This window comes from Calonectris borealis, chromosome 19 (genome assembly GCF_964195595.1).
Source record: "Calonectris borealis chromosome 19, bCalBor7.hap1.2, whole genome shotgun sequence".
NCBI lineage: Eukaryota > Metazoa > Chordata > Aves > Procellariiformes > Procellariidae > Calonectris > Calonectris borealis.
This window is the reverse complement of record NC_134330.1, coordinates 5,037,270-5,055,108: the sequence shown is the minus strand read 5'-3', so window position 1 is coordinate 5,055,108 and position 17,839 is coordinate 5,037,270. Positions and strand designations below refer to the sequence as shown.

The following is a 17,839-nucleotide window of genomic DNA, read 5'->3' as shown; positions in this document are numbered from 1 at the left end:
TTGAAGTTGCTAATAAACCTTCAGTTAGGTATACCAAAGGCTCTGGTGGTTTTATTTTAAAAGTTTAAAGACTCATATACATGAAGATGAAATCATGGTAATGCTGTCTTCAGCAATAGTGGGATTTGACCATCTGATTGTATTAAAATTTCTTTTTTCAAGGCAGTTCGTACTCTGTGATATTAATTTACTTTTTCAGACATGCAAATACATTCACAGTGATAGTTTAAATATGCTGTTTTGCTACAGCCTTCTCAGTAAGGAGAAAAATACCTGAGTTATGGAGCCTCTCAAAGAAGGAATGGTCTCAACAGAAACTTTATTGGTTGGGGTTCCTCGCGTTATACTTCCCTCCTGTATCGTTGTGGTACCTGATTTGAAATAATAAGACATCCTGATAAATAAGAGAATAAAAAAAAAAAAAAAGAAGTAGCTACTTTATTTGAAATAATTAAAAACTCTAGTGAGAACTGTTAGTTTACACTAAAATACAGGGAAAATTTCAGTTTAACAGCATGCATTTGAAGCAGTTAGACTGTTTCGTCTTTTAACATAGCCTTTTACAGACTAAAAGTCTTTTACAGCATTAATCCATGGTATTTAGTTTCTTTTCTTTTGATGTACTTAGGTATTTCACACGTATTGCTCTGTGTAGGCTCTAGTGAACAACTTAATTTTGAAATTGGCATGCCTTGAAACAGAGGTTTTTAAATGAGACATGCAGACAGGAGGAGCTAGCTACAAATACACATGCCTCGGAAAAGAGGGAGCAGATTAATCATGTAATACTTAAAAAAAAAACCACTTCAGCAGTTTGAGCCCTAGAAGTTAATTCTCTCAGTTTTCTCAGGCTCTGACAAAGTTTCTTAATATGGATGACTTTCTTTACCTCGAACCACACTTTCATGTTGTGCCCTGACCAGGAGTCCCTCAGGTTGGGAATTCTGACTTCTGGGAGAGAATTCTTCTTGTTTGATATAGGGCAGGGAAGCTATTCAGAAGAAGAAAAAGAAAAAGTTTGGGTTTTTCTTCTTTAATTATGAGTCATTAAATAACCTATATAAAACACGTCAGCTTTTCTTTTCTTACCAGATTTGGCTGACTCCTGCTGCCTTGGCAGCCCAAGAGATATAGAACCCACTGACGGCTTTGCAGTTTCTTGGGTGTAGGAAGCTTGACTATGGGATGTTAAGTAAGTGCCAGGTGTTCCCTGAAACAACAAATATATTATATGTTAATTCTTGTTTCTGGAATGAAGATTTACATCTATGTTTAAAGGAGAATGCTAATACTACTATGATCCTATCTTAAAATGCCACAGTACACCACTGCAAAGTATCAACGTGCAGAACACCAGGAGTGTAGTGTCACTGTTAGTTTGGAGATGCAGTTCACCTGAACTGGACATCCTCAACCATGCTACTAAATGTAAATAAGTGCAACATGTTCTATTTTCTAAGGCACCTGTAATTCTGGGCTTTTAGAGGTGGCATGTATAGGTCTTAAGTGTTAATGCTGTGAAAACATAACTGAGTACAAGATGTTGAAGGTTGATGAAAGGGCAAAAAATTGATGTAAGCACAGACTTTCAAATAATAATTCTCTTACTTGTGAGATTGACCCTCCCATGATGAAGGAAGGTTTTTCTGATGGCACACTTGTTTTGGAGGATGGAATGAGTGGTGGTGGTGGTCTGGTAGGTCTGGTTGTTGGAAGGCGGACTCCTTCAGGTATATTGGTTATTACTTGGTGAGGTGCTGGCTGGAGAACTTGGGGGAAAAATTGTACATTAAACATTACAGTCTGTTTCAGCTTTACTGGTTGTTACAGAGACAAGAAGAACAGAAATAGCACAGTTCATCTGACAATTTCTCATGGGAATTGCCTCACAATACCCAAAAGCTATCTAGCTGTATTTACAACTCTGAAATTCACTATGTCCAAGTGTATGTTATGCACAGAAACTGAATGGAGAATATCTAACCTTGCATCAAAGTTCAAAAAGAAATGGCAAAAGCTGCACTGTAGAACTGCAGACTCTGAAAACTAAGGTTTCAAAAATAGCAGTCTAGGGTACATTCAAGTTTTTTGTTGTTTTCCTGTTTTTAAAGTTCTTATTCTTTAAATGGAATGCAGCCGAGTCAAGTATAATCTAAGTTTCCCTGATTTTGTCTTTTCTTAGCATGACATTATGCTCTGAAGGAAAAAGCAATAATCCAAGTTTCAGAATTAAGATTTGTCAGTTATTTCACTCTTTTATAAAACATTCAGACTATAATATTAAGCAATTACAGTCAGAAACTAACACCAAGGATAGCAGCAGCTTTGTCTTTTCCTCAACTCCCCCCTTCATAAGAAAGGCCACCCATGAATATGATGGTACTTGTATTAAGCTGAAAAAACTCTTGATGACTTTGTCTCTATACTGTTCTAACATTTTCAGATCATCTTATTTGCTTAATAAAATACATGTTATGCAGCTGATGCAGCAATAAAGAACAAAAATACAACCTCATTGGAGCTAGAAAAATATCAAGCGCCTATTTACATGCACACACAGAAAACAATCTATTTTCTTTTGTTAATTCACGAAGTGTTTAGAGAATAATTTGATACTACATCAAGTCACAGAAGTCCATCCTGCAAAGGACGACTACATATCCCTATGATACGTAACAAAATATTTACCTGGTGGGACACTATAGCGAGCTGCATTCATGTCAGGCTGGGGAGAGGCTTTATTGACGTCTCTTGGAGATAGCCTGTATGGTGATGCTGACCTTGTTGCTGTATTTTGCACTTGTGCTTCCTGTTCTATTGCTCGCTTGACCTCAGCATAAGGCATATAGGCCACCGGTTTTCCTGTGAAGGTTAAAGTTATCAGAAAGAAAAGAACCCTGGGATATAAATTGCAGTCAAAAGGTCCAGTTTACAGCACAATTTTAACAAAGGGCCTACTCCAATGTCAGATGTATTCATCAGGTACAAATGTTTCAATTAAAAAGTCGTATTAAGGTACAGCTTAGTTTAATATGTTCTTATGTCTATACTTCTATATCCAAAGCTTTGAAAAAAACTTCCTCATACTTTCTGTATGTGAAAAACAGTATCTGGATCCTTTAGGTCCTTGAAGTGAAAAAGCTCTACTACTGAAAAAGATTTCATTTAAAGAAGATTCCTTTCCAAATCCTGTACATCAGCCAGGTTCACATGCAAGTTCAGCCGACTTACACATCAATACCACCAGACAAAAAGCCTCCCTTCCTTGTTTGCTTGCCCAGAGAAGTTAAAATCAAATTTCAAATACCAATATTTCCCATCAATGGTGTTTTAAGGGAAAATACATTTTTATTGAATTTAGGAAATTAAAAATCCAGTACCAGAACTTCAGAAATTCCTTTTCTTTGGCAATGAACAATTTAAGTATTCAAAATTACGAGCCAGAACAAGTCTACTGCAGCTGTAAAGTTATATCTTTAACCTCCATAGTCAAGGAAAGATGGCAGTAATCATCCCATAATAGCTTTCTAAAGGATCTTTACTATTTTACTTCATGGTAAAGTATTGTGTAGCTTGTCATAAGCCAATTCAACAACAGGCCTTTTAGTTTGACAAGATGCCCCACAACACAGGCAGTGTTCTGATGTATGCAGTGCAAGGATTTTGAACAGTCTGTGGGCTCTCTGCTGCATACAGCAGAGACAAGCTTCAGGTACACAGTGTATCTTAGGAAGTAGCTGTTGTAATGATCTGACGACATCTCAGCCCCTTCCTTCTAGTTTTCAGATTAAGATGTTCAGTCTTGTAGAACCCATTTACATTAACCTCGTTATCCCTCCCTCTCTGGCTGCCTCAATAACCACCTTGATTTTTGCTGGCAGAGACTTCACCCCAGAACTTTCCCACACCTCATAATACCATACTGCCAATGCCAAGACTTATTCAGGTAGTATTTCAGTTAAATGGTACTTTTAAGCAACCCCAAACTTCCCACCTAAAGAAGCAACTTCCAAAAACCACAACCTTACCCTCCCCTCCACAAATCTACAAGCTCCTTTCTCTCCCTTATTTTAACAGGCAAAAAAAAGGGTTATGTTTCTTTCATTTCACTTAGGTAAAAGTAATTAAGGTGAAGCTTTTTCATAATATAATTTAAAATTGTTATGCATATTAAATACAGAATATTCGAGTTTCAAAGAACATGATAGTTTACGTTGCTGATACTGCGGAGACAACAGAAACAACGCACGAGAACATAAAATCTAAAAATGCAGAATTATGCAACTGTGATGATATCTCTAATATTATAACATTCAGCACATTAATCTGACTTGGTTTATTTCCCTGTTACAATGTCCAGTTTGTGGACCTATTCCTTTTCTAGCAAAGAAAAGTTGAGGTAAAAGTTACATGCTTAGTACAGGAGTGGGCCTCCCATAGGATATGCTTTTCTTGCACACAAAAAAAAAGCAATCTTCTGCTAAGCTGTTTGTAATTTGCAAGCTGTTTATAGAGTTAAAATAATTTCAGTTCAAAATAATTTCAGTTCAAAGAATGAAAATATAGCAAATATACACAGAGAAAAAGCATAATAATATGAATGTCTAATGAAAGCAAATAAATGCATCCTTTGGCTCTTACACAGCAATTTGGATGATGTAACATATACCCTGTCCATCTGAATCATTTTCCTGTAACCAGCAACAGTAACAGACATGTCCTTATTTAGTCACCCTGACAGGTTCCGTGAGCAATTTTAGCCTGGTTCTGTACTGAAGATCACACTAAGAGTCACATTCAGGAAACACAGGTCCAGATCCCAGAGTTCAGTTCAAACCCTGCCTCCAAGTATCTCCTATATATACAAAAGCAACCATCATATTCCCAAGAGAAAGAACCTTTCACACAGCCCTTCTGCAGACAGACAGGCTAAAGCATGACAGTTCTACCATACTTGTGTGCCCTACTCGAGGGCTCGATGTCCACATACGTACTCCAGTGCAGTAAAACACTCCTCTTAATTGTGCTCATACTCCTTTACCAATTCTCTCCCATCCTCACCTTAAGCTTCTGAAAAGGCTCGCCCAGAACACACAGTTATCGGGGTCCTCTCACCTGCACACTTACTCTTTCTGAATCTCTCTCTGTAGGAACAACTCATTTTTGGATTTCACCCAAATGAAGTCAGTTTTTCTGCCTTATCTATGTGGGCTACAATGTAGTTGTCCCAGCACTGTAACTGCAGGAGGATCTGTATAGTGGACAGGTTCCTTCAATCAAGTGCCATCGGAAAGCAATAATTAATTATTGGTACACTAAACTTTCATCCTTAAACGAGGCAGCAGTGTAACAGGCGGACATAAAATGCAGGGTTATTTCCATGACGTACGTGAAAATGCCTACCTTCCCACTCAACATTAGGGCTCTTGGAAGTGCCGCAAGGGCTGACAGCACTTCGATACTCCATATCCAGCTGCTCTTGCCTCTGGCGCTGCTCCTCCAGCAGCGCTGACTCATGCATTGCTTTAATGTGCCGTTGATACAGCGCATAACCACTCACTGGAGTTCCAACAGGAACAGTACAGGGACTGCAAGAAACCTACAAGGAAGGGAAGGTATTAACATCAGGTACGTTAATACAGGTACTTACTGAAGTAACTATCTTGCTCAATGCCTCCACTGCAGCAGCTGTCGTCTATGTATGAGTGTTTCACACAGTCCACATCCGTTTTTAAGCTATTACTTGCGTATTTGTTTGTACTTAACTTACTTAACCCCTCAAAAGTATTATGATAACAAAGCAAATGATACATTTCTTCGTTTGTTTCACGATTTTTTGCTGCTTTAGTGTTGCAACTAGTTTTAGGGACAACAGGTACTCCTTCAAATATTACTTAAAACACCCCATACCATAGGTGGTATGACCGCAGCTCGGTGGTGAAGTTGTTGCAGGTCCATCTGCCCTTGCTTTATTGTGGATGATACCAGTATTGAGCCAGTGGGATTTAACAGTGAGGGCTTTGACTCCCTGCTGAAGATACTGGAAAAAGAGATAGAAGGAAGGGAAAAATATCACCAAAAAAACCAAATTTAAACACCTTAAAAAATTTACAGGCAAAAGTATGCCTCTCAAGTTCAAAAAACCAACACATTTAATACACTGGACAAAGAGCTGAAAAATCAGAATCATGTTGTGTTTTGTCCCACAGCACATCTGGTAGAATAGGCAACAGATGCTGCTGTATTTTTATAATTTGCAGGAATATCAAAAAAAGTGTTCGGAATCTCCAATACCAGAAATTTATGTATGCTGCTTCTATATGCACAGTACTGCAAGAATGCAACCTTCTTTATAAAGAATGCTTTGAAAAAAATAGATAGAAAACACTAGATATATTTAGTCCAGAGGAAATAAATAAACAGCAGTATACAATAGACTACTTCCACATGGAGGGCTAATATATTTGTGAAGTGGAAATATGATGTCTAAAGAGGCAAGAAAGTGCAGAAACACCATCAACTGCACTCTTCCAAAGAGCACATGCAGAACAATGATACTGGATACTTTTGACATTTAACATCTATCCTTGGTACTGCGTGTATATTAAGACCACTGGGAGGGAGGGGGCATTGGCTCCGATGCTACGCTATGGTTACATAGGAATTGCACCAGCAGAACACTAAAAAGACTTCAAGTATCACCAGTGGTGTCAGCCATCCCCCAAAAGATGAAATGGTTCCAAAGACATGCAGCGTTGTCCATTTAAAGCCCTATATACTTATGTGGGTTATCCACAGTGGTTAGGGCCAAGTTCCCAGGAACTGGTATTTGCATAAAGACATTGGACACTGTGGAGAAAGAGGTCATCCATTTCTCAGGACACTTGCCTGTTAATTTACGGACACTGACTGGTAAGAGTGAAAAATACTCCCACTACTCTATTATTAATAGCCTTCAAGAGATTCAGTCCTACTGATTGATATAACATGGTTCAATGACAATAATTGGGTAAAAGACTCTAGAGGTTATACAAGCAAATAAATGTAAAATGTTAAAAGGTAACTAAAATATCAATATTTTATGCCCCTAGATTTTGGGTTTTTTTAAAGCAAGTTTCATCTCCTACTAAAAGATATATTCAGGCTGCTTTCCCTGTCAAATTCAAGGGGTTTTGGATGCATTCTACTAAACTGAGCTTGTGAGAGCAAGAATCAATTAAAACAACTCCATCTCCAAATTTTTGGCTCTACATTCAAACAGTTTTTCAGAATGGAGAGTCCACACTAACCAATCACATTATAAAAATATTCCAAACCTACTTCTGAATGTGTAAATTTGTTCGTAAGTATTGTGTAAAAGCAACAAACTAACAAAACCAAACCAAACCAAAGAACCTCAGACAGATCCAGTTACACAATCACTGTTGAGTTTCTTAGTGGATAGATGGGGGGCATTTACAAAATTCCCCACATTACTTAATTTTTTTAGTTGATCACCGATTTTTAAATAGCTGTGTATCAGAAAATCCTGCAGCAGCAAGATCTTCCCCTCCCCACCAGAAGTACCACAGAGCTACTTATCATGGAAACTCAGGTCAGGAGCATCCCAAATCTCTTTTCTTGCTTTGGCAAAATTTTCATTGTTTCAGTAAGCTGTCCTTTCCAGATAATTAACACAATTCCCATTCTCTGAACAGACCCCAAATGGCTTGACTTCCCTCATTCTCTAGCTTTCCAGGTAGTTGTGCCAGTTTGCTACCTACCTAGGCAGTCTATCACCATGGAATTTTGCCTTACCCTGCCTTAGAAGACCCTTCTTTTGGCTTTTCATCAAAATTTTAAATCAACATTTCCCTCTGTTTTACTTCCAGCAAAGACTCTAGAAATTCTTTCCCTAGTAGAAACTCCTAACAAAAATGTCGCTACTGATGACAGTTTTTGGATCACTGTTAAGTAAAACCACTTTTTAAACAACTTCTTAAAGATGGCAATATTTGAACGCTAAACAATTAAACTCACCCTTGTCTGTCAGGTTCTCCATCAACTTCCTCATCAGCACTACAGGTGGCACTCGAATCATTATCTGAATGGGATTCTTGTCTTGCTGTATTAACTTGTTGTGACAGACTATAGTCCATTTCCTCTGGTTCTGACTTTTCCTTGGGTTTCTCCATCTCTCTCTCTTTGGTATCACTCTCTATTTTCACTTGAATATTCTCTGGTAGCCTCATTTCAGTCTCTACAGGCTCTACTTTGGTATGCACTGGAAGAGTAATCACAGGCTTAGCTTCAACTGGATGGCTTCTACTGTCAACCTCCATAGGCTCTTCTGCCTCATTATTTATTTCTTCCTTAACCTGTGGCTCAGGGTTCTGACTTTCAGCTGTTGATACACTTTGGGCTGTTAAGGAGGGAGATGTGCTGGTTGCAGGTTTAATGGTAGATTCTTGTTCTGTTGTCGCCTCAGTGGTTACTTTCGAAGCAGCACTCTCAGATGGAGTTTCTTCACTTGGTTTAGCCGGTTCTGCTGGAGTTGGAGATGGAGCACTTTCTGTATCAGAACTATTTTCAGCACCTGGGGGAAAAAAAAGGTTTTGGCATAAAGGTTCAACGTTCATGAAATCTAACTAGGCTTCGATGAACTGCTTCTTTAGAATAATCAAATATATGTCTGCTGTCCCAAAACACAAGAAGGCAATTGCCCTGAAGAATTGACTCACAAAGGGAGAGTAACCAAAAATCAGTAGATACAGGTTAAGCAGGGAGACTGGAATTACAGAAATAAGACTACTTAGCTAGCTCTGACCTTATAGAGACCCAGCCAAGTAAACTCTTGTGCATATGTCAGAGACTTGGTACTTCCATACATGATGCAGCTTTATTACAAGATTAGAGTCAACATTCACAGTACCTAAGGTGCAGCTTTAATGATTTAAATCAACATGTTTTAGAGGCATCACTGGCAGAAGTGGCAAAACACTGCTTTTACATGAAAATCAGTCACATTTTATAGACATGCTGACTTGCAATTCTTGCTGTAAGTTAGCAGTTCTAGTTTACTTCCTTTGTGAATCACCAATATTTTCTTGAAAATGTCGTCTTTGCTCTGTGAAAGGTATAAACAGCATTGACAACTGGATACCAACTAAAGAAGGGTATTGATTCTTGCAGTAAAGAACCTTCCGCCTCTTTTTAGCCTAGTTCATGAACTCCATTATATTATAAATAGCTTTTAGATAAATAAAAACATTTATGAAAAACTATGGCAACATCTAGAACATAGATGTTATATTCAAGTCTTGTCTTCTGATAAGAATCTTAGAACTACAGCAATATTTTAAGAATGTCTGAATGCAGTAAGGATCCATGAATTTTAACCTACCCATCTGTAAAACAAGTAATTAATTTTGACTTATTACAGAAGTGGACAATTTGCTGAATTACACACAGACACACGCTGCAGCTTAAAACAAAACAAAAACCAACCAAAAGTCAAAATCCCCAACACTTAGCCATATTCTCTGATTCATTGTTTATGAATTCTATTGCTTATAGCTTCCCAAAAGGCTGGCCAAGACTGACTGATGTTGAGTGCCTATAATTATTAGCTGTTGCAACCAACACATTTAAAAAACTTAACACTTAAATTTGCCTGTCTGAAGCTTTACTGAGACTATCAACCAGCAAAGGTTACATATCGTTGATTCAACTTGTTTCAAAACGCACAACTTTTTGATCAGGTGCTGTCAGTTTATCCTCTAGAAGATAGCATAGTCAAAGCATCTCAAAATACTAAGCAGTAACACCTTAAGGCTGCTCAATACTAAAAATGCTTTTCCCCCTCCAGATACAACTAGTGAAGTGAGTTCCAATTGCTAAAATCTAACTGAAACATAGTATTTGAGCAGTACATTATGAAGTGGAACACAGCTTCCTGAGCATATAATTGGCACAAAACATAGATCCCTTTCTGTGCACACACAAGTTTCCTTCCCAGAAAAGTTACCTTCACTGTCTTCTGGATTCTCTTCTTCATTAGATGCTTCAATATCTTCATCTTCCTGAGCTGACACAGTTGAAGCTACACTCTCACACTGTGATACATCTCGCTCCTCACGGGGTCTTCGCGAAGACTGATAAAGACACGGCATTTACATTGTACTGAAAATTTGCAAGTATTATTTGCTTTTACATGCATTGTCATTTATCAATCTGAGGTTGAAATGAAAGACAGATTCTCTATTTAGCACAGATTCATTCACAAGGGCACACTCTTTCAAACTCAGGCCAGTTTTTGCTGCTCCTGATCAAAAATAAGTTTGGGAACAAACCACTGTCTCAAGATATGTTTGGGGGACAACAGAACTACTGCAGCAAACACAGACACTGATGCTCTTCACTTCAGTGAGAGAACACTAGGATAACACCGCAGTTTAGAGATTCCAACACTCAGGATTCTACTTTAGATGCCCCAAAATTTTCAGTTCCTACTCTTCTACCAGTTCTGTTGCTCTGTTTTGTAAGGTTAGTGCTTATTGTGCTTCAAGGTAACTGTTCTACAGTGATGACCTGAACTTCTATGTTTGCTGGTGTACTGATAAGGAACATGGTTTTCAGAGCACTACAGAATTCTTCAGGCTTGAGTGTTCTATCTGATAGAAATTTTTCTATTGCATTTTAAAGCAAGAACTGATTAGTATCACAGGTCAGTGAGCATCAGCCGCCTTTTCCAGGAGATTTATGTCACAACACAAAAACAAGTAGAAGAGGAGACAAGTGGTGATGCAAAACAGTCTTAGTGAAGCGTGATGAATGACTTCAGAAAGATGCCAAGTTTTCCCCTGCAAAATATTCAATGCCCACTGCACTTACTTTCTGTTTGTGCTGTTGGAGGAGGCTGTCCAGATTGTGTCTCCTTTTATAGTTGAAGTAGAAGTTCTTACACTGAGCTTCACTTTTCGTCCCAACCATTTTGGCAATCGCTGCCCAGTTTCGTCCATGTTCCACTAGGCCTTTTCAAACATATAAGAACCAATATTTACTATGATAAATAATTCAGCTATCCAAACCCAAATAAATGGAACAACAATGCGTGTGGGAAGGTAAGATACAGAAGTACTGCTATTCTTAAGAGAACTCTCACTATGACAAGTTTTTAATAACTACTTATGGGGCGAAAAAAAGATAAGTCAGCTTGAATGTCTGCTTATGAAGCCTTCAAACTTAACTCTTTGCTGTTGCTAATATGTTACACCTCTGCTAAAATATTGATTTTATGCATAAAATTTTCAGGTAACAGTATCTGCCAAATGAATAGACAAGTTATAAACTACAATAGCAATTTTTGTAACTTATAGACACATTACTTTGAAAATTTACATATGACATACACACCTACACATCTGTTTCACAGACTTCCGTGGACCAAGTACAACATCAAACAGTTCTAAATAGCCCATATGAAAAAAGTCAACAAGTCTCAAAAAACGGATTTTGTCTGTTAAGGATGTTTGCCTTTTTTTAAAAAAAAAGAAAAAAACAACAGCAAATTTCAAATCATTCAGCTAGTGTTGCAAAAAAAATCGCAGTACTCACATTCAGTAATTCAGTAAATTATTGTAATTTTGTAAATACAAGTATTCAGAAGTCACAAGCTTTGCAAGGTTTACCTTTCTTAGCAACTTCCATTTCTTCTTCTGTCCAGCGGGATGTTTCCACAGGCTCTGCAGAAGCTGAAAGAGAAACAAAAACACTGATCAGAGAAAAGACGAGGCTTCGCTATTATGGCACCAACCATGCATCCATAGTCAACTAATCTATTTACATTAAGCCTTGTTCAAGTCACTGTGGAAAGCTGCTCTTGTCAGTGGGAAGTAGTCAGTCTCCATTAAAACCAAGTTAGAGATATAGTAGGGACCACCACAATTTCAGCAGAGCAAAGTGTTCAAAACTATTCTGCCTACAGAACTATGATTATTTATCTGTCAAGGAAGACTTGTAACTAACTAGACATATTTATCGTTAAAATTTTATTTAACCTGTCAATAATTGCCATAAACTACTAAAAGCAGCAATCCAACATGCTATAAGCTAGTTCCATCTTATTTCACTGACTACTGTGGAAAGGACCGAAATGGCTATTTATTAATTAGTGGGTATCAAGAAATCTATCGTTCTTGTATTCACTGAGTCTTCTACTGGACGAACAGAGAAAAATAAAAGAAACCAAAAAACAGTAAGCAAAAACAAGCAGGAAACTAAGTATGATTTAATGCAAAATACTTTTCATTTACTTTTCCGGATTTGATATCATTCTGTTTAAATTTCTGAATGGAATTAAGCTGCAACAGCCTCCATTTCCTTTTCATAAAATCTGCCATTTTGCATAGCATGCAACATGGACCCTTCAACAACTTCAATTAACAAGCAATAAAAGCAGGACACTATAAAGTATCTGATCCACTGAAAAGCTATTTTGGATTTTCCAGAAAACCCTGCAAAAGTGGTTTAAAAAAAACCCCAAAAGCAAAAAACACTATTGCCTTAGTCTAGCTGCTGACAAAAAAAACACCATAGCAACTGAGCAAGAATGTCTATCACAATCTCTGATGTCTACAGTTACACGAGAACTATTTTGCCCGCTTACTCTGTTCTTTAGGATATGCAGAATATCTGAGCAACAAAAGAGTTGTTACAAATTCTAGAACAGCAGCTGCCTGTAAATACGCAGTTGAAGAGCTAGGAGCAACAAACTTTGCCACAGCAGAGCACTGCAAGGGGAAAAGAAAAAAAAAGTGCCCCGCCATCCTGGATAATTATTTACTAGCCACAGGGTATTCTGTTTGCTAGTATTTCTGCACCACCACAAATTATGTCAGTCTTTTCAGAAATGCATCCACAGATAGCATAGACTTTTCTAACCGTACATGCCAAGAAAGTAACATTTTATTTTAAAGTCTCTTGCCATCTAATGCAGAAACAACAACAACAAAAACAACTTGCTAGGATCTATTTCAGATTATGAAACTCCCTAAAGTACTCAAATATCAGGCCTACTTATTTAACAATAACCTCTGTGAGCCTGTAAGTCAATCTGTGTCAAAGGCATTTGGATCTCTACAGATCCATCATTAACTCTGCAAAGAGAGAAAACATAGTTATCACAGAAAGGCTGAACTGCCTTTTTTTCCCCCACATGGTTCTAACAGCGTCATCTGATTACACATATACTATTCATGAAGTTACCCTCATGAAGTTTAACAGTACCACACAGTCACAAAATTAGAAGCACGCCTAAGAATTAAGATGTAATACTAAAACGAAAAAAGAAAAGTGCACTGCACAGAAAACAGCCTTATGTCAGTGAAGAGCCTGACAAGCAGATGGGTCCCCAAGTGTCCCATGAATGCTACTCACAAGGTTCTGGTGGGGGTGGAAGAGGCGGTGGTGGTTCTTCAGTGGCTGCAGCTGCAGCAGCATTTGCTTGTGCAGCTTCATTTGTCATTGATCTGGTGATTCTGCCCTTACGACGACCTTGACTATTGGCAGTTTTTCGGCCCCTAGGAGCGGCCTGCTCTCTTTCCTCTGTTTCCTCTGGTGCAACTTCAGTTTTGTCCTTTTCTTTGGTATTCTCTCTGGGAATAGTTAAAATATAATTCAGTCACATGCAGAGAGCCATTCTGGGCAGATATTCCTGAATATGGATATAAAAAAACCAAAACAAACCACAAACAAAACTCCACAAACCCAAAAGACGCCTTTAGTGAAACAGAATTCACTTACTGCCCACAATTTAGAGTTGCTAGAGAATAACATAGATACATGATATTATCAACTTCAAAGAAAATATGAACACTATGATAGAACATATGAAAAAACCCCAAACCAACAAGATATGAAAATTACTGCATGTGCAAAAAAATAATCCCACGGCTTTTTCCACCAGTCTGATTAGTTCAGCAAGACAGAGAAATTGGTATGTCCAACAAAATAGTTTAATGCACAAAACCTAACCTAAATAACAACAGTTTTCAGTCCAGATTTCACTGTCAGGCTAATGCGAACCCTGTTCTGATCTTTGCAAAAAACTGCAATCTAGAGAGAATTAATGCATTTTCAGTACATATACTTACTTAGATTCCTCCTTCTCATCCTTTTCCTCCTCATCTTTCTTTTCCTCCTCTTTTTTCTCTGCTTTTTCTGCTTTTTCCTCTTCTACCTTTTCTTCTACCTTTTCTTCTTGAGAAGGACGAGCAATCTGTTGCTGAAATGAAATGGGATTTACACATTGTAACAACTTGATCACACAAAGGTGCAGCAACTTGTACTCAGAGCAGCAGAAACACTGATGCTGCTTTACCTCCCACTTGATAATATTTTAAGTTACAGTCACTGCACACCGGCCAACATAAAACACCTCTGTCAAAAACTGTAACACCTACCTGCACCCTGAAATCATAATTAACATGATGTTCCAGGCATTACCCCCCAGACTTCAGAAGTCCCCTCTGCCACAGAGCGCACTTTCTATACGTTAGCTGTATATCCTCAGTACCTCTCAATTCATTTTCTCTTATGTTTCCTCTGGTCAGCTGCCCCATTCAGATATGGTATTTTGTCTTATAAATTCCATGGAGGTACAGGCTTCTTTTGCAAAGTGAGCACCGAGGTGATAATGTACACATACGCGTGTCAACAAATACACGCGCTGTTGTATGCCACACTAAAAATGAAAAGCTACGTTTTAAAGTGCTTAGAGAAGTCTGACCAACATTCTTGTGTAGTAATGGTGCTGCTCCTCTCAAACTTTATTTTTAACGTTGTCCATTTTAAAATAGTGAAACCTTATAGCTCACAACTTGGAAGCAGAAGATCTTGTAGCATGAACATTATGACCAACTCTAAGCCATCTTCTCAAAACTGTTGTTAGTAATTAAGAAATACAATGGTTCAAAAAATTGGGTCAGGAATTTTAGACTTATGTTTCCAATGAATTTACAGAAGGAAAATTATAGCCTAGAATTATTTATTTATTTATTAAACTGTAGTCTTTATTGAGATGATTGTTTTACAAGCACATAGGCACTGACAAATGACAAAGTAATTACTATTACAAGTTATTATACTAAGGAAAACTGCACAAAACACTATTTATGCATTCTGTGTTAAGAGACTCTCGCTCCTTATCTTTCAAAGCAATCCAGATGACTACCATGTGAAAGGTATCTCATTTTAGAAAGCACATAAATTTGATATAAACTTTCCAGAAGATACAATCTGTTTCAGATGGAAATTAATGGAAGAAATTTCTGCTACTTAATGTGATCACGTAGAATTACCAGCATGGTCCCTTACGGCTGCTAAAAAAAAAAAATATTTAAAAATAAACTAAAAAATGTTTTGCTATTCCTTATCATACAAAAAAAAAAAAATAGCCTTGGCATTCCCTGTCTGACTTCGCTGTTAGAGGTGGCCTAACATTAGACAAGCCAAATATCCTGTGATGTTTTAAGAAAGCATTAGAAAAATGACTGCTCATAAACAAAAAAACCCGCCAAGTATTAGGAAAGGTCTATCAAATGTGGCTACAGAAAAGATTTCCTTATGTTTTAGTGTTGTAACCCTCCCTAAATATATTTAGGAGCCTAAATATTGCTTTTTCCCACTCATAATGATATATATCTGCACATGGCCAAAACATCTTGCTTTCCAACACTGCCAAATTTCTATGTCCACAGCTTGCCTGCAAATTCCTTTCTCTCCAGGTTAAAATACCAAGCAGTAGTTGGCTGCCACTAAATAAATCATATAAACCACTCCCCAAATTCCCAGAATCCTTACATGAAGCAAATGGTAAATTAGTTAATTTTCCCGATGGGCCTCAAAAGCCAGCAACCCGCATTAAGCACCTAGAGCTTAATCCATATTGCCCGTTCACACTGAACAGTATCTGTAACAAGGTGATCTTCCGAGTGCCACAGACAAACCCAAGCCTTCTGTACTAGGCACCATACAAGAAGAATGAGAAAAGAAAGCCTGAGGCTGCAGGCGAGGTTATAGCAGGCAGCACTCCAGTTAAAGGCGAAGGGAGAGGGAGGAGGAAGGAAGAGCTCTCTCCCTCCGCTCTGAAAATACTTAAGTTTATTTAAAATGCATGATTACAGTTTAAATTCTGCCTTAAATATGTTTTTGTAAGAAACTACAGAATGTAAGAGAGGGTGGGGAGTCGCATACGGCCACACAGAGGGAACCACTCACAGGAGTTTACACTGAAGGGGCTCGAATGGGTTAAACAAACCGCCCCGGTCCATCAGTCACCCATTCAGAAGAACTGCAATACCCAGATGCTCTCCACTCAGATTTGATGTGTGCAGAACAGACTTGTTCCTTACTGGGCATTAGACTCTGCAAGTCACCTTTAAACAGCAAAATACATGGAATATTTATATAAAGCTACCTTTCAAATAAATACCCAAAGTACACTCGGCAATTCATGGAAAGACAAGGACAGAGATCTACAAGATTGCTGTTCTAGGATTTCATTAACTCAGATTTTACAGTCTGCTGAAAAATTCCTCAAAATAAGCTTTTCTTTTTCACAGAGGAACCAACCTTCCTATAAGTGTAGCAGCAGGTGTCACTGTTTCACTAACAAAACGGAGGCTGGTAATAGGCACAAAAAGGACTTGTTTTTGGCATTTTAATAATGTGAACTGGAGCAGAAAACCCTAACACTAATCACTATCGTCCTGCTGCAAATTACTAGCATTTAAGATGCTGGCATTACCTGGTTATGCAAAAACTTCCTTCAAGCAAGATGTCAGAGACATGCTAAGATAAATTATTTCCATTGTGCTAGATAGATTGGCCTCAAAAGCACAGTTAACTGCATTTTCAGAAGAAAATAAAAAAAAATTTAAAAAAAGAATCTCTATTTTATATATAAGCTATTTACAAAACAGTTACTGAAAATCCTCCATTCTTTTTGCCTGGCAAACTTAACATCACACTTTGTAAATAGCAGGATTCTGTTTCACAGTGAATTTATTTAACATGCATAATCAATAGGTCAAGTGCAGGTTAAACACAAACCTTAAAACAGTTGAAGCCTCGGTCAGCGACGTACCTGCACATTCATCTGTTGATTAAAACTTTTACTATCCAGGCAAGGGGACGGGCTTTAATTCAGGGTACGATTCAAAAGGACAAAAACCACACCAGCACCGACATCACACAGCTTTTTAGCAGAGGCTGCCTGACCCAGCAACGTGTTTATTCCAGGAAATTGTGTCATTCTGCCACTTAAGCTGCCTACAGCAGAGTTGCCCATCTCACATACAACCTTCTAATCTCACTGGGGTCACCCGAGGTAATCCCCACCGAGCTCGGCTTGATTGGCCGTCACAGACATACAGCAAATTTCTGTCTAGTCAGATCACTGGACTGTACCACCTGCTGCAAAGGCACATGGCTTGATCCACAGACGTGCTTTTCTGCTGACCGGGCAGCCAGACCACAGAAACACACCCCTTACCAACTACTGCTTTGCTACCAAATCTCAATGAGAAACTTTACTCGGAGAGAACCTGCTTTCAGTGAGCTGTTTAAGGAATTCTCTGTGATCAATGCAAAAGCATCATGCAGCCATGCTTTCTTCAATACGATGTTAAAAACTTGCTCTTCATTTGAAAAGTCACATTTGGTTTAAGACGCGCTTGTTTAGTTGCCTCTGCGAGCATTCTGGAGTGGTTTAGGTAGCATTTTATAAAAAGGCCTTTCTAGACCTATTCGAGGACAAAAACGTATCGGAATTCAGTAAGCCTTACATCTCTTAACTTGA

The 17,839-nt window shown here is 38.1% G+C and overlaps 1 protein-coding gene across 8 annotated transcripts in view; it reads right to left on the bottom strand.

The window, feature by feature from the left end:
- NCOR1 (nuclear receptor corepressor 1) overlaps nt 1-17,839 on the bottom strand; it is a 75,528-nt gene that overhangs the window by 20,839 nt on the left and 36,850 nt on the right. For all 8 annotated transcript variants that reach the window (XR_012676576.1, XR_012676577.1, XM_075168568.1 and 5 more), the window contains 13 exons: nt 14,133-14,263; nt 13,417-13,634; nt 11,670-11,732; nt 10,873-11,012; nt 10,007-10,133; nt 8,020-8,575; nt 5,911-6,040; nt 5,404-5,599; nt 2,689-2,862; nt 1,609-1,769; nt 1,090-1,210; nt 890-991; nt 274-371 (listed from right to left, as the gene is read on the bottom strand). Coding sequence is in view for 6 of the 8 variants with exons in the window: in XM_075168568.1 (XP_075024669.1) it covers nt 274-371; nt 890-991; nt 1,090-1,210; nt 1,609-1,769; nt 2,689-2,862; nt 5,404-5,599; nt 5,911-6,040; nt 8,020-8,575; nt 10,007-10,133; nt 10,873-11,012; nt 11,670-11,732; nt 13,417-13,634; nt 14,133-14,263 (2,217 nt within the window). In the remaining 2 variants the exon portion in view is untranslated. The remainder of the gene's footprint in view (nt 1-273; nt 372-889; nt 992-1,089; nt 1,211-1,608; nt 1,770-2,688; nt 2,863-5,403; nt 5,600-5,910; nt 6,041-8,019; nt 8,576-10,006; nt 10,134-10,872; nt 11,013-11,669; nt 11,733-13,416; nt 13,635-14,132; nt 14,264-17,839) is intronic.